General features: G+C 36.0%; 2 protein-coding genes across 2 annotated transcripts; one reads left to right on the top strand and one right to left on the bottom strand.

The window, feature by feature from the left end:
- Nucleotides 1-595: 595 nt before the first annotated feature.
- On the bottom strand, nt 596-1,434 carry LOC107482320 (cysteine proteinase inhibitor B). The gene has a single exon (XM_016102772.3). The coding sequence runs from the start codon at nt 1,313-1,315 to the stop codon at nt 923-925; it is 393 nt and encodes a 130-aa protein (XP_015958258.1). The 5' UTR covers nt 1,316-1,434; the 3' UTR covers nt 596-922.
- A 4,351-nt stretch (nt 1,435-5,785) lies between these two features.
- On the top strand, nt 5,786-7,583 carry LOC107482160 (uncharacterized). Its single transcript, XM_016102559.1, has 2 exons — nt 5,786-6,133; nt 6,243-7,583. Exons 1-2 carry the CDS (start codon nt 5,786-5,788, stop codon nt 7,581-7,583), a joined length of 1,689 nt encoding a protein of 562 aa, XP_015958045.1.
- Nucleotides 7,584-17,042: the final 9,459 nt, after the last annotated feature.

Here is a 17,042-nt window from a genome sequence, read left to right on the forward strand (position 1 = left end):
CTTGACATTTGAAAATCTATCTTCTCAGAAATCACACATTTTAATTCTTCAAATGAAACGGTAAATGGAATAACAATATCTAACGGATTCTCACATACAAATTTCACTCCTTCAACTGTTTGTAATAAAATCTGACCAAAATAATACACTTTCAACATAACTCTATCATCCATTTTATTTTTCACTTAAAAAAAATCTAAAGCTCAGAAATGACTCTCCAGCCAGGAGGAGAGAACGAGCTCTCGGCTGCTGAAGAAAGAAGGTTTAGTGAAGAGGAAGAAGAGAAGAGAGATCTGCAACTAGGTCACGGGCTGAATGTATACATATATATAAGGTCAAGAAATCGGTTGGTCCGATTTCACTCCAGAAATTTACCCTCCGATTTGGTTGATCAACGGTTAAAAAAATTCATTCATCCCAAATTCAATTTTGCCGTCACACACAAATCGGACCGTCCAAATTTGTGCCCCATCTTCATCTACATATAAATCGGACGGTCCTATGCATAAAATTTAAAACCCAAGCCGCCACATCCGTGTCTAACACAACAAACCTCCATAAGCAGGCACAACTCACCCTATACTTTCATATCCGGTGACGAAGAAAAAAATAGCAAACTATATTATTGTTGGTCCACACACAACAAAATAAATACAACAAAAAAAGCTCACTACAGATGGGTGAGTACATTAGATTTCAGTAATACAAATATATAACATGTTATTAGCTTATAGTACCATTTATTTATGAACATTGATCCACATACTCCGATCCACAGGGGCCACACATGACAAGTACGACTCGTGATTAATTAGTAGGCATGCATGTGTTAGCACTACTATTATATGAGTTAATTCTAATTAATTAACCTAATAATAAGCACATACAAACATGCGCTCTACTAGCTAAAAAGCTAGTGATCTCACTGAGAAGTAGGAGCGAAATTGAGAAGCTTCTTGCAACGGAGCCATGGCTTGACCACCACTTCTGAATCGAACATCCTTGGAGATCCATTCTGAATGGCAGAGATCTTGAGGTAGTACTTGATCCCAGCAACGACCTGCGACTCCGCCCCCACCACCTCCACGAATTCTAACCCTTCCTCCTCTTCCTTCTTCAACTTCAGCCTCTGGTTGTACTCATCCACCGAGAACTTCCCAAGCTCCTGAACCTCCTCGTTTCCCTTCACGTTCTCGATCTCCTTCCTCCCCCCAACCATTCCCCTGTACGATTCCGCACCGATGGATAAGGAAGTCACGGTGACCAGGAGTATCGTCAACGTCATCGCCGGTGATCTTATCAGCAGTGCTCCCATGTCCAGTGATAGATGATAGATCTCTCTTTTTTTAACTTGCGTATAGATCCACTATCTGTATCATTCTTATGAGGAAGATGGAGTATGAGTATTAGTGTGAATTTTGGATGAGCATGAGAATAATAATTATTAACGGGATGGGAAAGAAGGGTGTTGGATAGGGGTGTTTGGGGTGCGGTTTGAATAGATTTTGAGTCAAAAATTTATTCGATTTGAATATTATGTTTACTTGTGGTGCGGTTTAGATCGAATGATTTTTTTAAAAAAATTCTATCCAAATCCAATTTTAAGCGGTTTGGATTGGATTGGATTTATGATTTTGTAAATTAAAAATAAAAATTAAATATATATAATAAGTCTCAATATCAAATTTTAAATAACCAATAATGATATAACAAGTCTTAATAATATTTAAAAAAACAAACGATAACATAATAATAAAAATAAAATTATAGATTAGTTAAAATAAATAAATAAATCACATTTTGAACATAAAATATCTATTAAATAATAATAATATATGAAAAATATAAAATTGTATAACAAATTGAATATGTTATAAGTATAATTGTAAACATAATAATAAAATAATATTATAACACATTATGCGGTTTGGATTGGATTGGATCAGTTGTGAAAAGTAGATCCGAAATTCGATCTAATCCAACGACTTGTAAAAAATAAGATCCAATCAAATCCGAATTAGTACAGATTTAATCGATTTTTAGTTTGAATTAAATTAGATAGGCGGTTTAATTTAAATCGGTTTAAATTTTAACACCTCAATAACGGATGATATGTCTGTTGGAGAAAATGTTAGAACCACTTAAATTAATTGTTTTTTATTATTATTTAATTTCTAATTTAATTTTTTAAATTTAATTTATTTAGTTTAATAATTTAATAATATATTTTATTTTATATTTTTTAAACATTAATAACTAAATAATAATTAAAAAAATATATACTATTTATCTTCTAATATTTCTCGTAATTATGCAACATATATTGTTAATACCAGGTTTTGGAATAGTGATGCATGTGTTAGGGAAAAAAAATATTATGTAACCAGGAGGGTAGTTGCAGATATTTTTGTTTGGTTGTTTATTAATGATGCATTAAGAAAACGAATTAGTACTTATGATTCAAACTTGGAGGCTTCATTGCATCAATATAATATCTTTAAATAATATTAAAATAATATAAATTATTAAAAAAATAATATATAACAAAAACACTATATAATTAATAAATACATTTGCACAAAAAAATAAAAAAAAGAAACTCATGAATACATTCATATTATTGTCCCGTACATATTTAGTAAATTAAGAAATAATAAAAATAAAAACTATGATGATCAACCTATTTTAGTTAGGTAAAATTTAGCAAGAATACAGAAAAAAAAAGAGAGGCATTAAATTATATAAAAAAAATAAAAAAATGTGTGAAATAAAATATTAATGTATATAATAAATATAAGAAATGATAAATATAAATGAAGAGAAAATTTTTTAATTAAATTTATATCTACTAAAAAATTAATATTAATATTAACATTGAAATAATAGTGTAACTTATATAAAAATAAAGGATAAAAAATTATAAAAAATTATGATTAAATACTAATTTTATAACTATGAATAATGAAAAATGAGAAGTAATAAACTTGATATGAAAAAATGAAATAAATTTTATAACTCAATTATAACCACTAATTAAAAAAAATATCAGAATTTTATAACCCTAAATCCTAAACCCCTAACAAGCAATCTCAGAATTTTAATTGGAGCTACAAGAAAAAAAATATCGAAGAGAGAACGCTCAAGTCCTTGTTTTAGGCTGTGGGCTCCTACTCTTATTAAAATTCTATCTCTGGCCGAACATTCTCTCTTGGACTTTTTGCTCAAATTTAGATTCCGACTACTATTTGTTATCGGTGGGTATTCTTTCAATTTAATTGATTTAGTTTTTTAGATTAGTTAAATCATTTTTTATTGTTTTGTGTTCAAATTGTCATTTTAAGTTTAGTTCTAACAATTGTTCCTTATTTGGTTTTTAGAGGTGTTGGCTGCTATGCGGTGGTTGCAACATTAGTGTCCTGATGTTTTTAACAGAATTTTATAAATTAATATGACTTTAGATTAGTATTATAATTTATTGTTTATTTTATTAATCATTAATTAAAATTAAAAATAATATAAGACATTAATTTATTAATTAAAAAATATTCATTTTACAAATTTTTGTTTAGGATAGAGACAAATCTATGTATATATATAAAAAAAATATTAAATACATTAAACTCAACTAAGACAATACTTATCAATTAAATTAATCTTGTGTGTCTAGAAAAATAGTCAAAGTTGCAAATTTGAAAATTGCTTGTATTTTAATATTTGTAATCAGGGACGGATCTACTTCTATGGGTGTGGAGGCAAACGCATCCACTATAATTTGGAATTTTATTGAGTAATATATAATAATAATATTTATTTGCCTCTACTAAATTATTAAATTTGACCTCACAATAATTTGTTATTCAATTTTCGACACTTAATAATCAATTTGAAAACTTCGTATTAGATGTCCATTATAATAATCAATTTTAAAATTTAAATAAGATTAGTGTTCTTTTTTAGAAATTGACTCGAAAAAATATTATCTATCCATTTGTGTTTCTTCTTTTGAAATTAGCTTTAATTTTTTTCGTAATAACTACACTAATTGAAATATCATCAAAAGCTAATTGTATAAAAGTTGAGTTTTAAATGATTGTTTAACTACGTATAAAAAAAGGACATTTTTATTATATTGTCAAGATTTCAAAATATAAAATACAAAAAATTAAATTTTAAATTATATGTTATTATTTAAATTACTATTTTAATATTTTAATTTGTAATTAAATATTTTGAAACCTAATCATATTTTACGATAACAAAATATAATTATAACAATAATCCCGCTACGTATACATAAAATAATCACTTGTATAGAATAAATATTAAAATATAAATTTTAAAGTACAAAATANATAATATATATATTTATACATAAATTTATAGAAGATAATTTATTTTATGCTTCTAACCATTATTCTTCGTGGTTGATTTTTAGAGGTGTTGGCTGCTGTTTTCAGTAAATTAATATGACTTTAGGTTAGTATCATAATTTATTGTTTATTTTTATTAATCATTGATTAAATTTGAAAATAACATAAGTCAAATTAATTTATTAATTAAAAAATATTTATTTTACAAATTTGTGTATGATTAAGATAGAGACAAATCTGGATATATATCTAAAAAATATTAGATACATTAAACCCAACTATGACAATACTTATCAAATAAATTAATCTTATATGTCTAGTTAATTACAAACTTGAAAATTACTTGTGTTTTAATATTTGTTAGATGTCAGGTTTTTTAACTTATGTTGAAAATAAATCCATGCTTCAACAATGTCAGAAAGATGTATTCTGTTACAATTACGAGGATGTGGAAGAGGGAATGGTACTATAAAAATAAGAAGTAGATTATCATATAGATATAAACCTTTCCCTCTCTCATAATGAGAATTCATCGGTATGCTGAAAACTACGACACAAATGATCTGAAAAATTGGTACGAAAGACAGGTCACAAACAACTATTGCTACAGCAATCGATTTTTGTAGATGCATTTTAAGAATTCGAAAAAAAAAAGTGATATTTTACAATTATGAATACAATTTATCAATATATTTATTTATTCGAATTTTAATAATTTGTGAGATGACATAAAAAAATAATTCGTCTTAATTTTTAAACTTATTTTTAAAGGTTTAAAAATAATGTACTTAAAGAATAAGTACCATGAAAATTTGAAGTCAGATAATTGCATTAAAGTAAAAGTACATGGTAATAGAAATGTGTCATGTGAAATTCTCTCCAATAGAAAATGCAAGATTCATCCGCATCTCTTCAAAAACTAAAAAAAGATGTCGAGCATTTGCGGAATATCATAAACAATGTTCTCCAATTCCCATTTAAAGGAAAGGGTAAAAAACGTTATTAAGGCATGTGAGGAGAAATTTTACCCAAATCAGCCAAACTGAATTTTGATACAGCATTCAACCAAAACGAAATTTTTATATAATTCGAATCTATATGATTCAAATTATAGTTGTATGTAGTTCGAATTGAGTAAACTCGAATTACATGAACTAATGCAATCCAAGTAATTCGAAACAAGTAGTTTCGAATTAGAAAATAATAATTCGAACAATATCAATTCGAATTACTTAGAAAGTGTGACGCTAGGTATAGTTCGAGACATATTGGCTCGAATTACTTACACAGGATAATTCGAATTTAGTTAATTCGAATTATATACATATGGTGCGAATAGAGTTGATTCGAATTAGTGTGAAGCGGAGCTCTATATATATGCTGTGAACTCATGTTGCGCTCAACAAAAAGGTAAGATGGCTAGTGAGGATAGTTTTCTAGTGCTTGTACACCACAGAGGATCGATTAAGAGAAAAACTCGGTCTGGCGTAAAGTTCACTGATAAGGATCCTCTATGTATTATCGTGAGTCCAACGACCAGCTACGATGCTCTCGTTAGCTCTGTGCTGGCGAAGCTTGGTCTGGAAGGAGTGAAAAAGGTTAAGAAGTTTTTCTATCGCATCCCAACGGTGGTGCTCCATGATACGGTGAAGTATGATTGTTTCACGATCGGGAGTGATGAGGACTTGCAGGTTATGTATCTTTGTCGTAGGCAGTTTCCCGAGGTGAGGACACCAGAGCTATTGGCAAAGCTGGTTGATGTGGTATCCAGCTCGGGTGGTTCGAACCGGAACGCCAACACTATAGCCACGGTGGCCGGCTCGAGCTCCAGACCTGCGGTTGCTTCATCCTCCGTACCTGTGTATGAGCCAGCGACAGGCTGTGGCCTATCCATCGTTCGCTGTTCATCTCAGCGGCAATGTTAGAGACGAGGTAAGGTATGAGGAACATCTTCCGACCGAATTACGGTGTCCTACACCGGCTGGTGTTGGAGAGGGATTGTTTGATGATCCAGATGACGATGATGTCGAGCCAGATATGATCTCTGATGACAGCGACGATGATCTTGGAACGAGTGATCCGAGAAGGGCTACAGGTGGATCTAGTTCTGGCACACAGCAGTACCCACCCCATTTTTCATCGTTGGACCTGGATGCCATGAGGAATGACGAACATCCTGGGCAGCCTGCTGGATTTGGCCCTAGAGATACGGAAGGGTCTGCCGGTATGACAGAGTTCCAGGTTGGGCAACAATTTCGGGATAAAGATGAGGCGTTGTTGAGTGTGAAGACTTACAGCATCCGCCGAGGGGTACAGTACAAGGTAGTTGAGTCAGACTATCGAAGGTATGTGGGAAAGTGTTTTGAGTTTGGGAATGGGTGTACATGGTTGATTCGGTTGAGTCTCCGGCAGCGCAAGGGCTTCTGGGAAGTCAAGCGGTACAATGGACCGCATACCTGTCTCGCCACCTCCATCTCCAGCGACCATAGGAGTCTGGACTACCATGTGATAGCGACGTTCATTATGCCAATGGTTAGGGCTGATGCATCCGTCAATATCAAGGTGCTTCTAAATGCCACGACCGTACATTTTGGGTTCAGGCCTACGTATAGGAGGGTATGGATGGTGAAGCAGAAGGCTGTTGCCATCATCTATGGGGACTGGGATGAGTCGTACAACGAGCTCCCTAGGTGGGTGTTAGGAGTTCAGTTGACGATGCCTGGTACTGTTGTAGCCTTGAGGACTTGCCCTGTTCGAGTTGGGGGACAGCTGGACGAGTCCCATGCTTATTTTCAGAGGCTATTCTGGACGTTCCCCCCTTGTATCGAGGCTTTTCGTCATTGCAAGCCGTTGGTGAGTATTGACGGCACCCATCTATATGGCAAGTATGGGGGAACATTGCTTGTGGCGATTGCACAGGACGGGAACTCCAACATACTCCCGGTGACATTTGCATTAGTCGAGGGTGAGAATGCTGAGTCTTGGTCCTTCTTTCTCTCCCACCTCCGCCAGCACGTGACACCTCAGCCAGGTCTGTTAGTTATTTCAGATAGGCATAACGGCATCAAGACAGCACTCGAGGCGCCTGATGGGGGATGGCTACCTCCGGCTGCATACCGGGCATTCTGCATTCAACACGTAGCAACAAATTTTGCCCTCACCTTCAAGGGCAAGAACACCCGGAGGCTTCTTGTGAACGCCGCATATGCATAGACCGAAGTGGAATTCGAGTACTGGTTTGACATTCTGCGCTCTGAGAATCCGACAATGTGTGAATGGGCGAACCGGATTGAGTATTCGTTGTGGACCCAGTATTGTGATGAGGGTCGGAGATTCGGGCACATGACGACCAATATATCTGAGTGTGTGAATTCCATCCTGAAGGGGGTAAGGAACCTCCCTGTATGCTCGCTGGTGAAGGCCACATACGGAAGGTTGGCAGAGCTATTTGTCCGTAAGGGGAGGGAGGCAGAGGCGCAGCTGGGCACCAGACAACAATTCAGTCAATACCTGGTAAAGTGTATCGAGGCCAACCTCAAGACGGCTAGGTGCTTCACGGTGACTGTTTATGATAGGGATAACTCGAAGTACACCGTGGCAGAGACGACTCCGACTGGTTCGTTCTCACTGGGTAGCTACAGGGTCTCATTAGGCTCGCAGACTTGTGATTGTGGGTACTTCCAAGCACTCCATTTTCCGTGTCCGCACGCACTGGCATGCTGTGCCTACTCACGTCTTACATGGCAGCCATACGTCCACGAGGTCTATCGCCTTAGTTCCATTTTCGGTGTCTATCGATTGGGATTTACACCTCCAATTCCGGAGGGTTTCTGGCCACCGTATGACGGGCCTACCGTGATACCAGATCCAAACATGAGGCGTGCGAGGGAGGGTCGTCCGCGGTCCACCCGCATACGTACCAATATGGATGAGGCAGATCGGAATCGGCCAAAAAGATGTGGCCTCTGCAGGCAACGGAGGAGCCACCCACCCTGGGGGGAATGAGTAGGAGCGTTCTGTTGTCTGTTTTTATTTGTCTTTGGGTTGTCAGTTGTATTTTATCTTCGTTAGAAAACGATGTTCTAGGTATGCTAAGTTATAAATTCTTAGTCATGAACTTTGTATTTCAACCCACATATGTATGTTGAATATCTTTCTAATTATGAAATTAGGTTACATAAGCAAAGTACACATTATGTTCAAGTGAATAAGACAAAATACAATAACATGAAAGTAACTACTGCATGAACTAATGACCTAGGGCACACAGCCATAACATGGAAAACCAAAACAAAATACATAATACAAACATAAAGAGACATCATAAACCATCATCCCCCCATCATCTAAACAGGTGCGACCCCGTGCCACAACGGCGTGGAACCCGTGTCCTTTGACCTCTCCGTATAAACGGCTCCTCATCCTCAATATCGTCGCAGTTGTCATCCGGAGTAGGCTGTGTGGGCGTCCCGGGCGGGACATGTACGGGTCTGGATGATGACGACCCAGCAACTGAATGTGACCCAAGAGTATGTGCGGATGCTGGTGTCCCACCGAGTGCAAAAGCCTGCACAGGAGCTGCCGTGGGAGGCTCGTTCAAATCTACATCTAGCGGAGCCTGTGTCCCTGTCATCTGACCCCGTCCTCGGGCAGCATCATCCTGCTGCATGATGGTCTGGATATCATCAAAGAAATGTGGTCCACCGAACTCGGCGACAATCCCATCAACAGCAAGGAAGTCTGGAAACATGGACCCGGGACTCACCCATGGTGTACTCTCCTGAAGTGGCTGGTCGTCACCGGAAACACCGACAAAGTAATCTCTGAGCGGACCTATGCCAAGCCCCGTGGCAGTCTGACTCGAGGGATCTCCCACACCAGATCCATACCACTCACCATCATGCCCCCCGTGAACGGGCCTAGCATCTCCCACAGCAACACCTCCTCCAGCTGCACCCCGACCATGATCAGGGACATCGTCTCTAGCAGCAGCCCCCCTCCTCCTGCCTCCACGCCCACGTCGTCTCCCGCCCCCCTAGCAGCCTCATCACCCTCATCCATAGCTTGATCCAGCCACTGCCACTCACGCTAGCTACGACGTGTCCCAACTCTAGCTCTCCTCTCAACACGACGTCTGTCAGGAACATCGTCGACTCGGTCCATATCAGGAACTCGGCCAGCACCCCTCTGCGTCGCCTCATCCGGAATAGGAATACCTCTCGGATCCCCCAAGTACATCTCGGGCGACAAGAACCTCTTCCCGTGCTGGTGCCACCATGCCAAGAAATCAAGCGAGGGCCCCGGGTCAGCCACGATGTCGAACTGTAAAATGTGCTCCACACGATTCTGCCAGTGAAGATGCCAGTCAGCTAAGTGCGACGGGAACCAACGGTCGCCTCCTCTCCCGTCCTTCGACATCAAGAAGTCGATGTTCAGGGCGGGATGCGGCGGGGGCTGTACGCCGCCAAACTGCGGTAACACTCTATCAACCTGATGCCACTCAACCACCGCAAAATATATCAGGGACGTCACACACCACCATAAAATCGTATGCCGAGGCTCCAGGACCTCCGGATGGACAACCTGAATGACGTCGAGTGCGCTATAGGGCATCCATATGAACTGAAAGAACCAAATAAAATCAATTTGACGTTTCTGTTAGACCATATAAACAGAAAAAACGATGACATATAAATATGGGCTCAGCGTACTTACATCCCGAGACTGTAACAAGTCGATCTTCAGGCGAGCCATCTGCACCCGAGGTCCCTTGTTGCTAATCCCAGGATTGTAACCAGACCACCTGCGTTAGGAGTTAAACATGTTAATGCATTCATGAGTCACTCTAGAAGCCATGAAATTGCTTGCATAATTGAAAATAAATACAATAAGGCTACATAATACAAAATAATAACAGTACCTCGAGGTAAGGGGCCAGCTAAACGCATCATATCCGGGAGGCCTAAAAGAAGGAAACCTCCAAAATATCCAAGACTGCAGTAACTGTAATGGCCCTGCTAACTTCATGACATGTCTGTTGGCGACTCGGCACATGCACCGGTACAGCCATGCTAGTGCCGCCGATCCCCAACTGTAGCCACCCATCTCCTCAAGCCTAGCAACAAAGGGTAGCCATCTGATGTGTATACGATTGCCGAACTTGTCGGCAAACAGCTGCGTCCCCAACAACATCATGATATAGGCACGGGCAAAGCGCCTAACTGTCTCCTCATCAGCCCCGTCGGGACACTCTCCAAATGTCTCCTGGAACCAGGTGCAGTTCACTACGAATTTCTGAACTTGGTTCTCAGGAGGTAAAACACCGAGCAACTCATGAAACCACTGCCAAGCTGGCCTCCCACCCTCAATGTATAGGTGGAAGTCTGTCAGGCAACCACTAACGTAATGTCCGTCCACCGGCAACCCCAGCTGGTATGCGACGTCCTGAAGCGTGATTGTGCACTCTCCGAACGGCATGTGAAAGGTGTGCGTCTCAGGCCGCCACCTCTCGACGAATGCACTGACAAGGGGCTCGTCTAGTCGGAACCATCTGTCGTTCAGTCTCGCAAGATGGTACAATCCGGCCATCTGCAAGTACGGAACGTACCTCTCATCAAGACGCATCCCCTGCTGCCGCCTAACGCTGGATATGCAACGCCGAGGCTGGACAGTATATGAACCGCATGATTAGAACAGATTCACAAACCACTAACATATACAATTCATTTCATAAAGAACCAAAAAAGTAATCGTGCGATACAACATATATTAAACCAGGGACCAACATTGCATACATAAACGGCAGACATAGACTGGTTCTACAAACCACTAACAGTCACTAAAACCACTATCAAAAAGCATTAACAAAAACCACTATCAAAAACCACTAACAAAAACCACTAGCCTATACCACTATCCTAAACCGCTAACACTAACACATACCACTATCAAAAACCACTAACAAAAACCACTAGCCTATACCACTATCCTAAACCGCTAACACTAACACATACCACTATCAAAAACCATTAACAAAAAACCACCGGCATACACCACTACCCTAAACCACTATCCTAAACCACTAACAATAACATAAACCACTATCAAAAACCATTAATAAATACCACTATAATAAAACCACTATCATAAACCACTAACAAATATCACTATCATAAACCGCTTTCATCAACCACTACCATTAACAACAAATACTATAAACGGCGCTACATCAAAAACCACTAACCTCGTCGTTGATCACCCCGGCGATATGAGCAACTCCATCCAACCGGTAAAGCCTCCCCGGATCGTTCCCCATCGCCTGAATATGCCGCTCCGGTATTACTCGGCCCGAATATTGGTCGTTCTCTCTGGGATTTGGTGGGGTTTGAGAATGACAAAGTGATTCGAATGAACTTGGTTCGAACTCCTTATATAGTCGAAACCCTTATAATTCGAATCAAATTGATTCGAATTACTTATTGTTACCAAAATCACGTAATTCGAATCAATACGATTCGAACTCCATTCGTGTGCCGTTCTCCATGTAATTCGAATTGATATAATTCGAACTTGCCTTAGTTAATTCGAGAAAAGTTGATTCGAATTACATGCGTTTTGTGCTTGGGAGTAATTCGAGTTGAATCAATTCGAACTACATGTAACCCTAATTCGAACTAATTTGATTCGAATTATATAATATTGTGTTCTGGTGGATTGATGTCTCTGATTTTCATTTGGCGGATTTGGGTAAATATGAGACAACCTTGGCTCATATGGGTTTTTTACCCTAAAGAAAATGTTAGACTAGTTAACAAAGAAGTCAACGATTTACGTTATTCCAACTCTCAGTTTATTTGAGATATTTTTCTTCGTTTATTATTTTTTTTGTTTAAATGATGATAAACATTGTTAAGCTGAAATAACTTCAATTTAGTAAAAGTTACCATCCAATAAAATGGAGCTGGTCTTCTTTTGGAAGACGAATAGAATGATACATTTTTTGAGACTGTCAATTGGTTGTACAACTGTAATGGAACCCCAACAGCAGTCGTTAAATCATCTCGCAAAAATATGGAAATATGATACATTGTGTAATGATCGAGTGCTACGTGATGTTTATTTTCACGAGTAAGAAAATAAAGATGCAAAAGTGATGCCTGAAAATAAACACTTCTGGATTGTACAACACTTATGGATCTTAGATATTCTTATCCATAAAAATAAACATCACGTAACACATGATTTTTATGCAATGCATCTCATTTTCATATTTTCATATTTTGGGAGAGGTTTCAGCCGATGGAGTTCAATTACGATTGTACAACAAGACAGCTTCCAAGAAATTATCCTTTTACTCAATCTCAAAAAAAGACCGAATCAAGACTACACTATCGATAGATTGCTTTTTCTAAATTGAAGTTATTTCAACTTAATAATGTTTTTCATCATTTAAAAAATAAAAAACAAAATAAAAAACAAAAAAAATTTCTAATAATTTGAGAGTTGAAATAAACTTAAATCATTAATTTCCTTGTTAATTGGTCTAATATTCTTTTTAAATGGAAATTGGAAAACATTCTTTTAACTTTTGAAGAAATACGAATGAATCTTGAATTTCATATTGAAGAAAATTCCACAGGACACTTTTCTATCACCGTGTACTTTTACCTTGATGCTATTATCTGACTTCAAATCTTCATGATACTCACTCTTTAAGTGCATCATTTTCAAACTTTCAATAATACGTTTAAAAATTAAGATAAATTATTTTTTTATATCTTCACACCAATTATTAAAATCCAAATAAATAGATGTACTGACAAATTATATTCATAGTTGTCGGATATCACCCTTTTGTTAACTACAAAAAATGTATTCACAAAAACAAATTGCTGTAACAATAACTGCATATGACCTGTCTTTCATTCCAATCTTTTATGTCATTCGTGTCATAATTTTCTAGCATACTAATGAATCCTCACGCTAATATGGAAGTGAAAAAATTTCATATCTATCCGATAACTCACTTCTTGCCTTATAGTACCATCTCCCTCTTCCACAAGCATTGATTTTTAACTTAACTATTTTACTTAACTATTTTGCAATTTATACAAGATTAATTTAATTGATAAGTATTATGTCTTAGTTGTGTTTAATATCTTTTCATATATGCAGATTTGTCTCTCTATTCTAAACATGCAAAAATTTGTTAAGTAAATATTTTTTAATTAATAAATTAATTTGACTTATATTAATTTATTATTTTTAATTTCAATTAATGATTAATGAAAATAAACACAATAAATTATAATACTAACCTAAAGTAATATTAATCTACTGAACTCCGTCAGATACAATAGAATAGCAACATTGCAACCATTGTACAGCAGCCAACAACTCTAAAAACAAACAAAAACCAACCAAAATGAATAATTATTAGAATCAAACTTAAAATGACAAATAATTCCGACAATAAACAATCAAAAGAGATTTAACTAATCCAAAAAACAAAATCAATTAAATTAGAGGAATACTCACAAATAACAAATAGGAGTCTCGAAATCTTAATTCGAACTAAATATCCAAGAAAGAACGTTCAGCTAGAGAGAGAAAAACAGAATTTCAATAACAGTAAGAGCCCAATGCCCAAAACAAGGACTCAAATAAATGCTCACACAGAAGAGATTGAAATTCTAGAAAATTTTTTGTATAAATGGCAAAAATATTGATGTACAAAGGACAATGAGGGAAAGCAAATTGCACGCAAAGTTCAACAAAGAAGTTACAAGTCAATGTACCTAAGTTATATATATGGCTAGGTTACTAACTGAATCAATAATCAACCCGATCTTACAATTAGGTTACTAGTTGAACCGATTAACTCGGTCACCATTAAATATAAATATAAAATTACAAAAAATATGCTTAAAAAGTTAAAATTAAAAATTTAAAAACATGCCTTCACAAATACATTAATACCAATTAAATATCAATTCTTAAACATAGCTAATGTTGCAAAAAAAATAAAAAAAATAAACTAGTCATTAATACAAAATACTTTATCAATTTAAAGGAAGAGAGCAAAATATAACACAACAAATAAATATAGTTAAAATAATAATCTCAAAGTCAGCATTTATATATTCATCAGACAGATTTGAAACTTGACCAATACTGTCTGTGTAAGAATAAAACCAATCAATAGTAAGAATGAAATCTATTCTTACAACAACAAATTCAACTCATTAACAATTTTTAACAACAAATTCAACTACGATGATTTCATCAACAAAAAAATTAGCTCCAAAGATGATTTACAACAAAAAAATTTAGCTAAGTGATTAATTCAATAAGAGCAACAAATTCAACTCTGATGATATTCTACAACAAATTCAACAAAAAATTAGCTTAGTGATATTTTCAGCAACAAATTCAACAACGAATTCAACAAATCCTACTTCATTCATGATTTAAAGCAACATTTAGATCAACAAGGCAAATAATTGATTAGCAATTCAACATCTTAAAACACAAGGGGAAAGGAAATCCAGAAAAGACAGAATAGGACAAGCTATGATTCAAGGACTCACCAACGGTCCACGGCGACTCGGCCACGGCAAGGAACCAAAACCAGAAGACGATGAGCACTTGGAAGGCGACGAAACAAGCACCGACCCAAGTTGCTTCTGTCGCCGGTGACGAGGAGCTCAAAGAAGACCGCGAGACGTTGAGACTTATCAGAACCTTGGGACTTGTCACTTATCAGAACCAAACCGATGATGAACCGATCAGACTACTAATTCATTGGTTCAACTGGTGAATTACGGATTGAACCGATAGAACCGACTCCACTTAAATAATTATATAACATTTTAATATTTTCACAACAAATATTTTTTTAAAATTTATTTTGATACCAAAGTAACCATTATTTTCTAAATTTTAACAACCAATTGGTTATTCTATATTTATTATATAATACCATGTGCACTTATTAAAAAAATAACAATAATAAATATTATACCATACAAAAATTGTTATAAATAATAAAAATATTTGTTAGTTTTTGGTAGGTGTTTAATAAAATTTATATTTATAATATTAATTATTCATAATCAAAGAATATAATTAATTTAAAAATAAGTGACTATTATAAAATCTACATACAAAATTTCAGTACAGTAAAAATAACTTATTATTTAACTTTCGAAAATTCAGAGTGTTATACATACCTCTTCTAGAATTATTGCCTTAGCTCTCCAACATATCTCTATTCTTTATTCTAATAATACCATTGTTACATCCCTCTGTGATGCATGTTGCAAGGCTAAAAGTCATCAATTTTCTCATTTTTTGTCTCATCACTCTTACTCTCATTCCATTGACCTCATCTTTGCTGACCTTTGGGGTCCTTCCCCTGTCCCTTCCTCATCCGATTTTCAATATTATTTGTCTATTGTTGCATATTCTAACTACACTTTTATTTTTTTACTTCTCAATAAGTCTCAAACCATCATTGCCTTCAAACAATACAAGGCTTTTCATTGAAAATCTCACTGTATACTCTATTAAATGCATTCAAACTAATAGTGAAGGAGAATTTACATCTTATGCTTTCACATATCTTCTTTTAAATTCAAGCATCACACAGAGACTCGCCTATCCTTATTCTCATTCTCAAAATGGTAAAGTCGAATGAAAGTATCGTCACAAAACTGAGTTAAGCTTAGCCATGCTTGCTAATGCCTCTCTCCCTCTCAAATTTTGGCTTGAAGCTTTCACCAACGCCACATACATTATTGATCGTCTTCCATCTCCATCTCTTAACAATAAATCTCCCTTTGAGCTCCTCTATCATTAAATTCCTGATTACACTTTTCTTCGTATTTTTAGATGTCTTTGCTGTTACAATAAATATAAACTTAAACATAGATCCAAGCTCTGTGTTTTCCTTAGTTATGGCACCAACTACAAGGGTTATAAGTGTTTGGCTTCACATGGCAAAATTTGTCTCTCGTTTTGATGAAACCACTTATTCTTATCATTATCTTTTCTCTGATCATTCATCAAATTCTTCATCCTCTCTTCAATCCACTCCTCTTTCTTGTCATAACTTATTATGTTCCTCATCCACCTCTTTTACCCACTTTACCATCACCATCTACTACTACTTCTACTAATTATTCTTCATCTTCATCTAAGTTAGCCACCTATTTTTTTCTAACATCCCTATCACTGGAATTGATGTCCCTGTCCCTTTACCCATTCTCAATAATCCACCTCCTACAAACACTCATCCCATGCAAACGCATGCCAAATTCAGCACCACAAAACCCAAAGTTCACTGCACTACTCTTCATTCTCAAACTAATTTATCTACAATTTTCTCTAATGTTGATTAAGCCATGCAATTTTTGATCAAGTGTTTAGCCCCGTAGTTAAATTAAATAATAATAATTTAAAGGAGTTTCAAAACTCCAACTCTTAGGAGTGTATTGTAACATCCACCTTATTTCTATGATTAGTTTATCCATTTTTATAGAGTTTTTGTATCTGAAACATTTAGTGATTGGGCTTATATATATCCATACACACTATTGTAATAGTTAGACCTTTTAACTAATAAGATCACTTATTTTATTTTCTTATTCCAACTTTGTTTCTATTACCCTT

The sequence above is a fragment of the Arachis duranensis genome, chromosome 3 (genome assembly GCF_000817695.3).
Source record: "Arachis duranensis cultivar V14167 chromosome 3, aradu.V14167.gnm2.J7QH, whole genome shotgun sequence".
NCBI lineage: Eukaryota > Viridiplantae > Streptophyta > Magnoliopsida > Fabales > Fabaceae > Arachis > Arachis duranensis.

Coding starts and splice junctions, on each gene's coding strand:
- LOC107482160 (XM_016102559.1), top strand. CDS start 5,786: ATGGCTAGTGAGGATAGTTTTCTAGTGCTTGTACACCACAGAGGATCG. Junction 6,134..6,242: donor TGGCAAAGCTGGTTGATGTG/GTATCCAGCTCG, acceptor TGTATGAGCCAG/CGACAGGCTGTGGCCTATCC.
- LOC107482320 (XM_016102772.3), bottom strand. CDS start 1,315: ATGGGAGCACTGCTGATAAGATCACCGGCGATGACGTTGACGATACTC.